Here is a 16301-nt window from a genome sequence, read left to right on the forward strand (position 1 = left end):
TATCTGGGCTCCTGCAGATGAAAGCAGTGACAACTGTACATGCCAGAGAAGAAAAACGCATATACAACCTATGCACTGGGACTATAATCTCTCAAGTCCTTGAAAGGATGAGAACATGACCACCATCTATGTATCTGCCAGTGGCAAGCGGTAGAAGTAGAAGCAGTGGGAGTCAATGGTTTTGATTACCTATGACTGACACTGGCCCAAATGACTTGGTATGGACAGGGATGGCCTTCTTTGAAGATCCTATCAAGGAAGCAAGGAGTCTTGGATCTAATTAATAAGGAATACTCTACTTATTGCCCGAGGAGTTTAGTGATTTTGGACAGAGATGTAACACTGCAACTTAAAATTTTTTGGAACTTATGGAATATTCATTCCCTGGAGTTACTCTTGTGCAATATGGTACTGTTAAAAGCAATGCTTGTATTTAGATCTTTAAAAAATCTCTGGGAAATCCATTCACACAATGGATAAACTAGTTTCTAATTTGTCTCATTGTCATCATGTACCAGAGGTATTAAAAAGAAAAAGGCACGCCTGGCACAGTGGCTCATGCCTGTAATCTCAGCACTTCGGGAGGCCGAGGCGGACAGATCACTTGAGGTCAGGAGTTTGAGACCAGCCTGGGCAACATGGTGAAACCCCATCTCTACCAAAAATACAAAAATTAGCTGGGCATGGTGGCACACACCTGTAATCTCAGTTACGTGGGAGGCTGAGGTAGAAGAATTGCTTGAACCCGGGAGGCTGAGGCTGTAGTGAGCTGAGATTGCGCCACTGTTCTCTAGCCTGGGTGAAAGATGAGACTCGGTGTCATGGAGAAACCTTGTCTCCACTAAAAATACAAAATTAGCCAGGCATGGTGGTGCAAGCCTGTAATCCCAGCTACTTGGGAGGCTGAGGCAGGAGAATTGCTTGAACCTGGGAGGTGGAGGTTGCAGTGAGCCGAGATCACGCCATTGCAATCCAGCCTGGGCAACAAAAGTGAAACTCTGTTTCAAAAAAAAAAAGCATTTTTCCACACTCCACTGTTCCCAGATATGGCTATTTTACTTAGCTGCATAATCAATGTACCTCTTTTTGTTTTTAATTTTTTTAGAGATGGGGTCTTACTCTGCTGCCCAGGCCAGAATGCAATGGCATGATCATAGCTCACTGTAGCCTCAAACTCCTGGGCTCAAGCAGTCCTCCTGTCTCAGATTCCTGAGTAGCTGGGACTACAGGCGAGCACCATCACGGCTGGCTTTTTTGTTTTATAATAGTTGATTTACAGAAGAAGATTTACAGAATGTGAAATTCTACAGTTTGTTGTGTTTGGAGAACAGTGAGTAGTACAGTTTGATACAATTTGTCTAGAGGATGGAAAACACGCAAAGCTTGAATAGGAGAGATGAGGCTGGAAAGGAAATAGACCTCCGGGAAAGAAGTCTCTGGACTTCATGAGTAGTGGGGTATTACTGAAAATCCTGAGCCCTAAGAGGGCGCAAACCATGTCCCGAAAGAATACTGTGCCAACAGTCAAGAAACTACAATATAATGGAACATAAGAGTAATTAAGGACGTCTTTGCTTAGATAACCGTGTCTATTTTCTTTGTTCCCTTGTTTGTTTTGTTACTCGGTCCAAATCTTTTACAGTGAAGACATGGAGCACTTGCTACTCCCCATGCCATATTCTAACACTTCAAATGTGCTAGCTCTTAATCCTCACAATAACCTTAGGAGATAAGCACTAATACTAATATTACCATTATTACACCCTTTTTATGGAAGATGTGGGGAGAGTAATTAGGTAACTTGCCCAAGGATATGCACCTAACAAATAGTAGAGACAGAATCTTAACCTAGGCAAGTCTGGGTTGACTGTGCTGTGACCCCTCATAAAGATCTGTGTTCAAGAAAGTACCTCACAAAAATGTTAAATTGTCTCCAGAATTTATACTGGTCAATTTTTGAAGTTTCCACTCTTGACTGAGACCTAGTTATGTAACTTGGCCTTATAGCTGGACAACACTCAACAATGTCAACAAATAAGATGACACCAAAAATCAAGTCTCACTGGACCACTTCCCAGAATATGCAACAAATTCAGAATAAGTCAACAAGGAAAGCACTCGGCAGAGAGAGAAATAAAAGAGATATTTAATGCTAGTGAATTAAAAAACCCCACAAACCCAACAATGTCATTTTGCCATGGCTATGTTCAGCAGACTCACTCATGGCTATGTTCAGACTCACTCATGGCTATGTTCAGACTCACTCATGGCTATGTTCAGACTCACTCATGCCTATGTTCAGCAAACTCACTCGTCTCTGTCCTCCCTGTGACATACAAGGGAGCCAGCACTCCTGAGTCAGCTGCCTCAGGTCATCAGTGCTGACTGGTGAAGCCAAGGAATTACATTTCACTAAACTATAACCTCAAAGGAGCTCTCATTTTGAGGCCTCGTACTGTTTCATCTTTCTTTCTAATTCACGTTGCACCAACCCATGAGTCACTGCCACTAGGAGCAATGCCCCCCCACACAATGCCTAGAACCCTAGCTCTACCCATTTCTCTCACTGAAGAAAGTTTTAAGTAATGCAATTAAACTTCAAATCCTCTGTAATTTGTTAAAAGTTTATCATTTACATTTAATACTTTATAATATCAAATTACCAGCTAGAGATCTTACAACACTAGTTCTGAATTGCCAAACTAGATATTTACTCTGGGGGGGTTAACTGTCATCATCAACACTGGGAATTTGCTAATAAATATGTGGTAATACCAGCAACCAGCTTAAGTATTTATGCCTGACCTTGTGCTGAAAGGCAATTGCAAATAGCCTATATGTCTATAGGAATGTCAAGGTCATTGGAAGTTTTCTGTAAATGAATACATGCTTTAAGATTATAATTACATATATTTACAGACCTAAGATACAATCACTTTGGGCTGGGTGCAGTGGCTCACGCCTGTAATCTCAGCACTTTGGGATGCCTAGGTGGGCGATCACTTGAGGTCAGGAGTTCGAGACCAGCCTGGCCAACACTGTGAAACCCCATCTCTACTAAAAACGCAAAATTAGCCAGGGGTGGTGGCGAGCGCCTGTAATCCCAGCTACTCGAGAGGCTGAGTGGGGAGAATCACTTGAACCCAGGAGGCGGAGGCTGCAGTGAGCCGAGATTGTGCCATTGCACTCCAGTCTGGGCAAAAAGAGCGAAACTGCATCTCAAAAAAAGAAAAAAAAAACAAACAGTAGCACATGTGGTATGTATTTATTAATCCAACTTTATCAGTAATCACTTCATATGCCGATGGTCTAAATGCACCAATTAAAAGACAGAGATTCTCAGAATGCCAAGACCATTTCTGCAGAAATTAACCCCTTGGAATGGGTACCATGCTTTTCTGATCCTGAGTACCTGAAGGATAAAGATGTTTGCAATATCCTATCTGGAATAGGGGCAGAAAATGCCTTAGAATTGAGAGTCTGAGGACTATACCACACCAGACAAATTAACAGAAAAAAAATCCTTCCTAGCCACAAACTGCATTGTCAAAGATTCCACAAAAAAGTGTGTCCAGAAAAACTCATCTCTGTGATAAAAAAAGATCCATCCTCAGATAAAGTACGTATTCTAAAACTAAAGACACAAAACTTAAAAAAAAAAAAAAAGCAGCGGTAGGAAAGACACAATCCAAAGGACCATACATTTCCCTCCCAGTTACCCGTCTCACCGCAGGCAGGGAAGGTGGCATGCAGGCTGTGAAGGCATGGGGAAATCTGATTGAACTACTTTTCTTTTTGAACTCCAGATTTAAGTTGGTGAAAGCTCACTGTGATTAGAAAGGGAAATTTTCCTAATCTTAAACATCTGAAATAACTTTTACTTCACCTAAATCACTGATCACTGCCAAAGCGACCCTGGCAAATCCAGTGTTCCCAAAGTCTGGCATCTGAAGCAGGACATGTTCTATGGGCTGAGTTTCCCACACATTGTGTATTTTGGCTCTGAGTGCCCTAATGTTTCTGTGCATTAAGAATATTTTAATGCTATTTAAAGATTTGGAAAAAATCTTTTAAAATAAATCTTTATTCTGACACCAACGGTCCGATCTAAGTTATATTCTTGTATTGGCTAGTAATCACAGAAAGTGCTAGTAAATATGTTCACACATGAGAAACATAATGAAAAGACAGTCTATCTTCTTATATTATGCATCAACTTACAGTATCTGCTTATGTCCAATACTACGTGATTAAACCAGACAAAAAATGGAGTCTGTGGTTGTTTCTATTTTACATTTTAACTTAGTACATAACACAAGTTTCTGATCAGTCTTTGAATTTAGGTTCTATAAATATGCAGTAAAAATAGCTTCATGAGAATAAAGCCACCAACCAGAAGAATATAACATTTTGCTGGAATTTCATTATATCTACCATAAATATTCAAGTTGCTTGTTGTTATAAAGTCAATTATAAAAACCAAGTATCAGTGTTTAATGAGGGCAAAACTATCTCAAGTTTCCAGTTACTTAAATAATTAAAAGCTTAACCACCCCCAAAATGAAAAATTCAGTTTCCTTAATGAAATCCTGTTTCTACAAGGGCTTTTAAGTAACACACAGGATTTAACCTGAGGCTGAGTATATATGAGGAAGCTAGCTAAAATTTTACAATTTTAAGACAGCCAGCTGGATTTACCACAAAAATTCAAATACACTTTTTGAAACAAAGACAAGGGCTCAAGTGGAGTGCAGTTATTTGATGCTATGTGTATTTAACAAATAGATATGATTTTAAACCTGTATAAAGTTTACCTGTATACCAGAATCTCCCTTTATACATTTTGCTCCTTCTATTATAGCCATGTATGAGAATCTCAGTTGATCTGGGGTCTGAATAAGACCCATTCGGTATTTTCTCATGTTCAGTAACACTTGTTTAATGTTAATATCATCTCCTTTTTCCATCTGCAAGAAAGGCAAAAAATGAGACAAGTCTTTTGTTATTGGAACCCAGGAAACAGAATCAATGCAGGATCATTGCTAAGATTTTTGCTATGCATTTTCTCCTCTGAAAGAACGATAATTTAACCCTGCAGCTATAACTGTTATGTACACAACAACTATCCCAGCCTACTCATCCCTCCCCACATCTCAACCCCTCAAGTAGATGGAGGACTTTGATTCTTTAGCTGATTCACAACTGATTCCAAACCAATCATAGTAATCTCATTCCTTCTGGCCAGTCATTGGTTAAAGGAAAGATTTATAATCAGTTCTGGCTAGTATAAGGACTATTTTTTTTTTTTAAGTCATGGCAGGAGTCAACCTTTCTGCTCACTCCCCTTCCACCTCCTTCATGTCTGCACTACAGACACGATGTCTGGATATACAGCACCCATCTAAAGATGGTGGAAAAGAGGCCAGGCATGATGGCTCATGCCTGTAATCCCAACACTTTGGGAGGCCAAATCACTTGAGGCCAGGAGCTAGAGACCAGCCTGGCCAACATCGCGAAATGCTGTCCCTACTAAAAATACAAAAATTAGCTGGGTGTGGCAGTGCATGCCTATAATCCCAGCTACATTGGAGGCTGAGGCTGGAGGATCGCCTGAACCCAGGAGGAGGCAGTTGCACTGAGGTCAGATAGCACCACTGCACTCCAGCCTGGGCGACAGAGAGAGACTCCATCTCAAAAATAAATAAATAAATAAATAAATAAATAAATAAGTAAATATGCAGTGGGTCACACCTGTAATCCCAGCACTTTGGGAGGCCAAGGGGGGCAGATCATGAGGTCAAGAGATTGGGACCTTCCTGGACAACATGGTACAACCCCGTCTCTACTAAAAATACAAAAATTAGCTGGGTGTGGTGGTGCGCACTTGTAGTCCCAGCTACTCGGGAGGCTGAGGCAGAAGAATCTCTTGAACCCAGGAGGCAGAGGTTGAAGTGAGCTGAGATTGCACCACTGCACTCCATCCTGGCAACAGAGCGAAACTTCGTCTCAAATAAATAAATTAATTAATTAATAGAATGATAAAATAAAATGAAGAAAGATGGTGGAAAAGACAGCAAAAGCCCAGATCCATGATAACACTGCTGAGCTATAGCACTGCTCTGGACTACTGACCTAGTGTTAGAATCCCCCACACCCAGGCCCACCAAAAATAAAAAAAATTGTTGAAGTTATGGTTGGCAGGGAACAGGCATCATTAACAAAATAATCACCAGAGTTTTAAAACTTTAATGTAACAATCTAATTTTGATTGAAGTATACTATATATACACAGAGTGGTAAAGTAATACAGATGTGTTAAGACTCAACCGTTTCCAATTCCTAGCTTTCATTAGAGATGCAACATCTGAAATGTTCTTCCAAGAGTATCACTCCATTGATCAATCTCCTTGTGTGTGTGTTTACAATGAAAAGCATCATCATATTAATTCACCTTGGAATCTACTTTGTGCTAGCAGTCATGGTGGAAAGCATAAGAATGCTGACACAACTGCAATGAAGCATAGCTACGTTTTACAGAAACATCGAAGAGACTAATACAGGGCCTTAAAGTCAAGGTTAAGAACACCAGTCTTGTGTCAAGCATGGTGGCTCAAACCTGTAATCCCTGCATTTTGGCAGGCTGAGGCAAGAGGATGACTTGAGCCCAGGAATTTGAGACTAGCCTGGCCAACATAGTGAGGCCTTGTCTCTACTAAAAATAAAAAAGCAAAAACTAGTTGGGTGTGGTGGTGCAGGCAGCTACTTGGGAGGCTGAGGTGGGAGGATCAGTTGAGTCCAGGAGGTTGAGGCTGCAGTGAGCAGTGACTGCACCATTGTACTCCAGCCTGGGTGACAGGGCAAGACTCTGTCTAAACAAAAACAAAATCCCCACCAGACTGAATACCAGGACAAGCTAAACTGCTTAGGTTACTGATAATCTTAGAACACACTCAGAAAGCAGAAACTAAGCTGCAGGGACTACTGAAGGAGTAGATGGCATGGAAATCAAAGCAGACAGTATTATTGGTGGGTTCGATCCTATAATAAGAGGAGGAAGTAAAGACAGAAGTTAGGAGAAGTATAAGGGCAAACAGAAGTTCCATGTATCCCAATTAAGGAAAAAATAAAGGTCCTAAAAAGAGAAGAAAAGATCTAGGCTGTTATACAGGCTGGGACTGGGAATGACTGGTGGAGAAAGAATTAGCCCCTGGGGGCACAGACAGGAACCTCAGGGAAGTAACAGTAATACTGACATTTATGGAATGCTCAGAAAACACCAGGGACTCTTCTAAGTGTCCTTAATGTATTAATTCATTGAATTCTCACAGCAACCCTGTGAAGTATGTCTATAATTATCCCTAGTTTTTAAATTTAAAAAATGAAATCAAGTATTTGAGGAGGAAGGAATTCAATATTACATATGAATTTATATTTGAAAAAATGTGGGGGAGAGACCTATTATTTCTGTAATATAAAGCTACCAGGAAGAAAAACATCTTCTTAGGGATCTCTAAATCATCATGGATACATTCCTACCAATCATGAATAAGAAGCAGTTGCAAGGGTGGAAATGAGATTTTTAGGTTTTTCCAAAAGTAGAAGTTTAAGTTGAAAAACCAGAGTTTATTCATTGCCAGTGGAAGCAATTAAAAAAAAAATCAGTGAGATTAAAATGAGATCGTAAGAAGCACTTACCAAAACAAGACAAGTGTCTACCAGAGAGAAGGTGCCAGAGCGCCCAATGCCTGCACTACAGTGGATCACCGCAGGCCCATGGTCAGTGTTCAAGGAGCCAGATTCTCTCACTTTAAACAAGAAATTGAGAAATGAAGCTGGTGATTCAGGGACTCCAAAATCTGGCCAGGTAGTATAATGAAAGTGAGATATTGTTCTGGTTTCACCACTCTAAAAATTAAAAATCAAGGGAGGAGAAGTTAGTTATAATTTTTTTCTTTTAAAAAACTACTTCAGAAAAATCATGTGTTTTATATAATCCTTTAAAGCCATATAGGCTGTTTATACTATGATTTTTCCATTTGTTTTCTGACAATCCCATATACAAATTAGGGAAGATTTTCTTTTAGTGGAAATTTGGGATGTATTAATAATTGCTAACACATACAACACTTACTATCTTGGAGGTCTGTTCTAAGCACTTATTAACTCAATCCACACAATAATCCTATTAAAACCCATTTTCCTGATGAGGAAACTGAAACAAAGGGTAAGTAGTTTGCCCAAGGTCACACAGCTGGAACATGGCAGAACCAGGATTTGAAGCAACCTGGGGCAGCCTTTGGGTTCTCAGCTACTAATCTGTTACCATACACATTACCAATATTTTCTTTAATTCATGCATCATGAATGGGCTATTTTTTTCTATTTTAAAAAATTTCTGCTGGGTGCAATGGCTCATGCCTGTAATCCCAGCACTTTGGGAGGCCGAGGTGGGTGGATCACTTGAGGTCAGGAGTTCGAGACCAGCCTGGCCAACATGGTGAAACCCCATTTCTACTAAAAATACAAAAAATTAGCCGGGCATGGTGGCACGTGCCTGTAATCTCAGCTACTTGGGAGGCTGAGGCAGGAGAATTGCTTGAACCCGGGAGGTGGAGGTTGCAGTGAACAGAGATCATGCCATTGCACGCCAGCTTGGGAAACAAGAGTGAAACTCCATCTCCAAAAAAAAAAAAAAATTTTTCTACCAGTGTAATGTTACATTCTTTAACATTTTCCTTTTTATTAATTTCAAAGTTTATTTTTTAAATATAATCTCCCATTTACATGATTATCTTTTAGATTCTGCTACACACGCATAGGGGAGCAACTTAAGAATTAATCTAAAGAAACGATCTTTATATTTTTAATTGGAATTGCTCCTCTAATTGTTGCCTTTCCCCATGGCAATAATTTCCAATCCTAAAGCTGTTTATATGCTTTTGCTGATGTGCTAAAATGGTTTACCAACATGCTAAATGTTTCCTGTCTCTTAAGCCTGCCTGGCATTCACTATCACTTCCTGGATATTCCTGATGATCTATCTGTATTTCTAACTCATTATGAAAATGTTCCTTAGCTTTTTGCCAATTGCCTTTTGCCCCAAGGAGCACTTCTCTGCTTTATACTCTTCATTTGTGTAAACAAAGCAGTGGTCTTCCACTAATACGTCTTTTGTACAATTTTTCAGTTTTATTGTAGGAGTTTTTTTTTTTTTTGAGGGAGGAGGCATAGAAACAATGTAAAAAACCTTGACGTTTAATGGTTTAACAACTAAAGATTATTATAATATCTGGCTCCCAATAAAAATTTTCAAAATTAGAAGTTAGCTTTCACTTTAAAAATATAAATTTTCGGCTGGGTGCAGTGGCTCACACCTGTAATCCCAGCACTTTGGGAGGCCGAGGCAGGTGGATCACCTGAGGTCAGGAGTTCGAGACCAACCTGACCAACATAGAGAAACCCCGTCTCTACTAAAAATACAAACCTTATCTGGGCGTGGTGGTGCATGCCTGTAATCCCAGCTACTTGGGAGGCTGAGGTGGGGGAATCGCTTAAACCCGGGAGGCGGAGGTTGTGGTGAGCCGAGATCGCGCCATTGCCCTCCAGCCTGGGCAACAAGAGCGAAACTCCATCTCAAAAAAAAAAAAAAAAAATCCATTTTGCAGTAGAAATTAAGACTTCTATGTCCCAGACTCAATATATAAGGTATAATACTAATAAAATACAGTGAAATAAATTTTTTTAAAAGTACATACTTTTAGTGACCTTTTAACATCCAGCATTAATAATTTCAAATACAGTGTGATCCACAAGTTCTCAATATACTAAAAGCAATAAAAAATTTCTCCATTACGAATTAAAATGATCATAGTTTCTAGGTTTTAAGACATTTATTTTTAAATTACTTATGGTAAGTGAACAAAGCCAGACTAAAGGCTATATACTATACTATTCCATTTATATGACATTCTGGAAAAGGCAGAAAAACAGAAACAGAAACCAGATTACTGGTTTCTGGCTGGGGGTAGAGGACAGGACTGACTGTACACAAGCAACACAAGAACACCTGGGGCGGGGGAGAGGTGACAGAACCAATCTATGTTTCTGTTATTGGCAGTGGTTACATGACTGAATGCACTGTCAAAAGTCACACAACTGTACACCAAAAGGAGTCAATCTTATTGTAGGTTAAAAAAAAAGGTAAATTAAATTTATTGCATTAAAAAAGAGAATTCAAAACATTCTAAAATAAGAAGGTTAAACTCTAGTCTCCTTTTACAAAGCAGCAGGTGGGCAGTTAATAAGGCACCACTGACAAAGGAACGAGCTAGAGAGGCGGGTTCTTGATGGGGGGCGGGTGGACAGTTAACTCAAAGGCAAGTTTTCCTTTAAATGAGGTTAAGATTCCAGTGGATGTTAATAACCCACTTTGTTTCTTACTTGCTGCGGCCACCAGCAGGACCAGACTCAGTCTGTGTGGGCCTTAATGTAGTCTGCTTTGAGCAGGGGCCTGCAGTGCTCTGTGGGCTATGGCCCAGTGCTCCTACGGGGTCCTGCGCACAATTACTTCATCAAGTCCTGGCTCAAACATATGGTTACCCCACAATCTTGGGCAACAGCTTGCTTTCTCTTTGCTCGTATGATTTTGGCTCAAGACTAGTGGTCTCAATTTTTTTCAAATTCAGGTCACGCTGTCTGGGATATTGGAAGCCAGTTCCCAGAAATGCTCATGACTATTTGTATAATACAGTCTTCCCCACTAATAGATTTTTGAAAATCAGTTGTTGTTTTTTTCCCCTTACAGAACCAGGACTTTTTTGAGAGGTTAACTTTAATTTATCCTTACAGAAAAAAGGTTAAAAAAACACAGCTTTCCAAAATCATAATTCACAGTTACAAAGGACCACACGAAGGCATAAGATGCATATATTTACTACTCTGGTATAGAAATATTCATATGCATGACTGGATGGACCCCTTTCCTTCTTTTTCACGCAGGAAAAAAAATGAGAGGGGAAAAAAAAAGGGTTGCCAAAGGATACAGAGCTAAAACAAAATTCATCTTTATTCCAAACAACGTCTGCATTTAGACTTTACAATTTTTGGTAAACTCCCTATTTTCAAAACTGTGGAAGCACCCTTTTCTTCTCCTTGGTCACCGAGTCACACTACTTCTCCTCTGGTCCCCAGCTGCTGCCCTCCACCCTTCTCACTGCTTCACCCCCCTCCCTACACACACCCGGGGTGCACCCACAATTATAGGCTGTCCCTGTCTGCAGCCGTTCCACACATGCCTGCCAAGTTTTCTGTGTAAAACTTTGCATTATGTATACTACATTCTGCACAAAATGTCAGTGGCTTGCTGTTCTAAGGCAAAATCCCATTTACATTTTTAAAAGAGAATTCTAAATTTAAAGTCTTTGAATAGGAATGTCAAACTTGCATATATGAAGCCAGGAAAATAACCTGTGAGTTGAGCAGGTATAACGACAGGAATTGTCAGGCCACAGCAATTTAAGCGTATGCCCTGTTCACAGCCTTCAAATGCAAGTTAATAATCATCATAAATATATAATAAGATTATACATTTTCCAATTATCATAAAAAATCTATACAGCTTTATGACCCCAGGCCCAATTACTTTCACACTTTAGGTATATATGGAAGGTACCAAGATTTTGTTTATAAAAGACTTTCACTAAGCCCCAGTTCTGTCATCTGTAAATAGGGTTAATAATACTACTTACCTTACAAAACTGTTGTAAGGAATAAATGAAACAATTAATGTGAAGTGCCTGCCATATCCCTGCACATGGTAAATGCTTAACGGATACTGGATATTTTTAAAACAACTATACTCACCAATTGCCTTTATTGTGGCCCCTAGAAAGCTCCAGTCAATTGTAAAACTCAATACATTTTCAACCTCTTCATTGGGTATTTCCTCTACACCTAAAGAGTGACAAAGTTTGTCAACCCTATGTCCTAACCAGATGTCAAATCTGTACCTTCACTATCACACTGCCTTAGTTGAGTCTCTCATCAATTTTTTCCAGGGTCAGTATGTCAGTGATAAATATTTACTGACTGGGATTCATTGTGAAAGACAGATCCAACTCACCAGATCAGGAGGAGTGGCAGAAACGGCTAGGGACAGGCTTGCATTCTAAGCAGAGAGAAAGCAATATGCAAAGGCATGCCACCCACCCCCACCAAGGAATTAACCTATTAGAGAAGTCTGTCTGTTAGCATGAACAAATCCTGGATACCCGAAGGAGAGGGAGTTAGACAAGGAGGCAAGGACCAGGCTGAGCTGGGTCATGGTCTTGTGCACTGGACACAGACTTTTTTTGGTAACCAATGGAAGCCACAGAAGAATTCTTAGAGGATGGTGGAAAGATTGCATCTGTGTTCTACAACAATCACTCAGGTGTAATGTGCTTAAAATGTACTCTGTGTAATGGCGGGGGAGTACCAAGGCAGCAGATAACTTCCAACCCCTTGGAAGTTAAAAACCTCATTATGGAGTCAAGATTTACATAGAGAGAAGTATTGAACAAGCAGTAGAATGATAAAATTTAAATTACTGAAAAAGTATAAGAAGAATCATAGCTGTTAGGGATAAATGTGTCATAGATATATGTTAGGAGAGACCTAAGTAAGAAGTGGGCCACAGGGGTTAGTTACTAAGGACGTGCAGAATATAAATAGGCAGAGAAGAGAGAGGACATTCTAGGTAGAATAAACTGTTTAAACTATTTTGAACCAAATCCCAGCTAAGCATCATAATAATTAGAGACTCTCATCTTGCTAAATCTTTAGGGACAGGGAAATAGAAGACAGTCAGCATTATAACAGTATTCCTGGAACTCACTGAACATAAAGCTGGCCAACATTACAGAAATAGTGAAGGGCAACTAAAAAGAAAAAACTGAAAGACAAGTATTCTAGATGACCTTATATTTTTAAAATCCCTCAAAATTATCTCCAAAGCTTAAGCCACAGGCCACACTGAAAGCCGAGATGCAATGTCTTCTTCAGGGGCAAGAGTTCAAACTTTTAGCTTTAAGTAAGTCACTGTAAAGGGCTCCTGGTATGTCATTTTGCTGCTCCATTAGACTGGAGGCGGCACAGGGCTTGCTTAGACAACAGCTTTACCTTAGGACTTGTTAACAGATACATGTCAGACTCCCTTAGACGCAAACCGGATCTCTGCACCCCAGAGACCTCAATAAAGACAGAGATCTGCGGGTTGAGATTGGCTATCAGCCCCCTACTCCATCATCACTTTTTCTCACTCCCTCGGTTCGTTCTTTCTCTCTAAGCGTATCCTTTTCAGCTACTCCCCGTTCCTGTTGTCCCTTCCAGTTCATTACTATTACAAAAAGGAAACTGATAAACTAAAAAGGTAATTGTGGCTCCCGCATTATGTCTTAGACACTGTCATGATATTAACTCACTTGATCTTTAGAGCAATCCTATGAAGTAGGTACGTTATCACCCTTATTTTATAGATGATAAAACAGGTACTGTTTATCATCTATAGTAAAGTAATGTGACCCAAGTCACTCAGCAAGAATGGCAGAGTCAGGATTTAAACTTAGGCTATCTGATTCTAGAGTTTATCTACTTAGGCAAATGTAATCTGCCTCTCATACTGAAATGCTACCTTATCCTTCTAAAGAATAAAGAATCCCTAGTTCTAATTAAAAATTATAAAGTAGAACACAAACAAATTCTTGCTATTATATTGTGGTATGTTCTAAACCCAGGCCAATAAAAAATCTAGTAATCATGTCATTATACCACACAGTTGCTAGCAACTAAAGCAGAGTGGCTGGCCAACTCACATGACGGCCTCGACTCCAGAAAGATGCTTCAGAAATCAATAATCTCTCTTTACAACAATTAGCATCTTTTCAAAAGGACTTATCCCCAAGTCAAAAGGAGGTGGCCGGACACGGTGGCTCACACCTGTAATCCCAGCACTTTGGGAGGCTGAGGTGGGCAGATCACCTGAAGTCAGGAGGTCAAGATCAGTCTGGCCAACATGGCGACTAAAAATACAGCTCTACTAAAAATACAAAAAAAATACATCTCTACTAAAAATACAAAAAATTAGCCAGGCGTGGTGGTGCACACCTGTATTCCCAGCTACTCGGGAGGCTAGTACAGGAGAATCACTTGAACCCAGGAGGTGGAGGCTGCAATGAGCCAAGATCATGCCACTGCACTCCAGCCTGGGCAACAGAATGAGACTTTATCTTAAAAAATAGGGGACCAGGAGAACTAATGAGATCAGTCTGTCACTTATTAGCTAAGTAATCGATGGAAAAATTCCCATAACCTAATGGATTTTAACAAAACTATTATTTTTTATAATATAAAATACAGGGATAATAAGAATATTTACACTATCCACACTAACTGAAGACTACTGGTCAAATGATATATATGTGAAAGCATTTTGGAATCTGATAAACAAAACACAAAAATCATTCTATTTTATTGTTACTTAAGGTATAATCAATTCTCAATAAGGACTGTTTCAGAAATAGGAAAACACATCTATGCCCTTCATCTAAATCAATTTTAATGCCATAAGCAAATGAGTAATTACCTGGGATAAATACCAAGAGAAGATGATTCAGAGAACTTTCAGAACCTTGTGGAAATACAGTTCTGTTTCTGGGAATGAACAATGTACAGCTCAGTCCAGTATCAAAGAGTTATTGATGTATCTCAATGCAGTTTAAGACACATGCAAATGGAAAGAGTTGGGACAAAATAAATATAGTAATGGGAATTTATAAATAAATCTAAGCATTATCATTCCTAATTTTGAGCCTTTTTAGGTGACTCAAGAGACTGTATAATAAGCTTAGTATGGATGTCACGGGAAGCTGGACAGAAGGAAAACCAGAACCTAGACCTCATGCACAGAGCATGCACCTGTGCTTACTCAATGCAGCAAAAAACACAAGTGTTTCAAGGGATCCACCATAAAAGGGATTGCCACACATCTAAAAAGCATGTATATATCTCCCTTCTCTTTAAGGTTTTTTTGTATTGTTAGTGATCACTTAATTTACTTAATGGTTAACTAAAACAGTATTTCACTTACAGACTACATACATTCCTGAAGTCATATGAGGCTAAACATTCTCCTATTTTCAAGCTATCACAGTTTCTATTAGCATCTCAGAATTACTCTCATTTCATTATTTTCTAGTTTATTCTAATTACAACACAAAGAGGGCAAAAGAGGTAAATGGCAAAAGGGGGAGAAATGCCTCAATCATCACCCTGGCAACAGCAAGTTCATAACCCACTATGTGTATGTATCTCAACCAAGGCCCAAGGAACAGTTCATATGTTTCTGGGGAAGAAAAATGCAAGTAAGGCCTGGCATGGTGGCTCATGACTGTAATCCCAACACTTTGGGAGGCCAAGGTGGGAGGATTGCTTGAGCTCAGGAGTTTGAGACCAGCCTGGATAACAAGGCAAGACCCCGTCTCTATTAAAAAAAATAAGAAAATTAGGTATGGTGGCTCATGCCTGTAATCCCAGATACTCAGGAGGCTGAAGTGGGAGGATTTCTTGAGGCCAGGAGTTGGAGGCCTCAGTGAGAGCTGTGATTATGCCACTGTACTCCAGGCTGGGTGGCAAAGCAAGACTGTCTCAAAACACCAATCAACCAACCAACCAACCAACCAAACAAACACCCAAGTAAATGTTCTTGAGACCACATGCTACATTTATACGTATGTATGTATGTATGTATGTGTTACATATATATATAAAACACCATTTTTTTCCAACTCAATAGGGACAAATTTTTGTGTTGTGAATCACTTAACAATAGCTTTGTAAGTTATTTTCTTGACTATTTTGCTATTCTTGGCAGTCACAGGTCCTGGGAGCTATTGCTTCCTGGGCATTTACTAAGGTCAGGTACTCTGCATACACATCCTCATTTGACCTTCAGGACAGCCCTGGAGGGGAGGCATGGTAACCTCCATTTTACAGACGAGGAAGGGATCAGGGATGGTGGGGAACAAGTCTAAAGTACAGCTCTACTAAGCAGCAGAACTGGATCTGAATCCAGGTTGGCCTGATTCTAAAGCCCTCTCTATTAAACCCCATGTATTTCTATTAATTAATTTTTAATCCCCAAATATCAAACTGAACTTTGAAATTCTTAGTTTCTACTGTTTCTTCAGAGTCCTCAGAAAGCTACTACATACAGGCACACAATCTAAAAACAGGTGATTATGACTAGATACTATAGGTATTATCCA

At 39.7% G+C, this 16301-nt stretch overlaps 1 protein-coding gene across 7 annotated transcripts in view; it reads right to left on the reverse strand.

Moving 5' to 3' along the window:
• Positions 1-16301, reverse strand: part of PTPN2 (protein tyrosine phosphatase non-receptor type 2) — a 101014-nt gene that overhangs the window by 23711 nt on the left and 61002 nt on the right. For 4 of the 7 annotated variants that reach the window (XR_009213520.1, XM_058438670.1, XM_032152863.3 and 1 more), the window contains 2 exons: positions 7696-7905; positions 4815-4967 (listed from right to left, as the gene is read on the reverse strand). Coding sequence is in view for 6 of the 7 variants with exons in the window: in XM_058438670.1 (XP_058294653.1) it covers positions 4815-4967; positions 7696-7905 (363 nt within the window). In the remaining variant the exon portion in view is untranslated. Of the gene's footprint in view, positions 1-4814; positions 4968-7695; positions 7906-9755; positions 9825-16301 lie in introns of all 7 variants that reach the window. The other 3 variants (XM_058438669.1, XM_032152860.2, XM_032152862.2) reach the window with 1 other exon arrangement.

The sequence above is a fragment of the Hylobates moloch genome, unplaced genomic scaffold, assembly GCF_009828535.3.
Source record: "Hylobates moloch isolate HMO894 unplaced genomic scaffold, HMol_V3 SCAFFOLD_5, whole genome shotgun sequence".
Lineage (NCBI taxonomy): Eukaryota > Metazoa > Chordata > Mammalia > Primates > Hylobatidae > Hylobates > Hylobates moloch.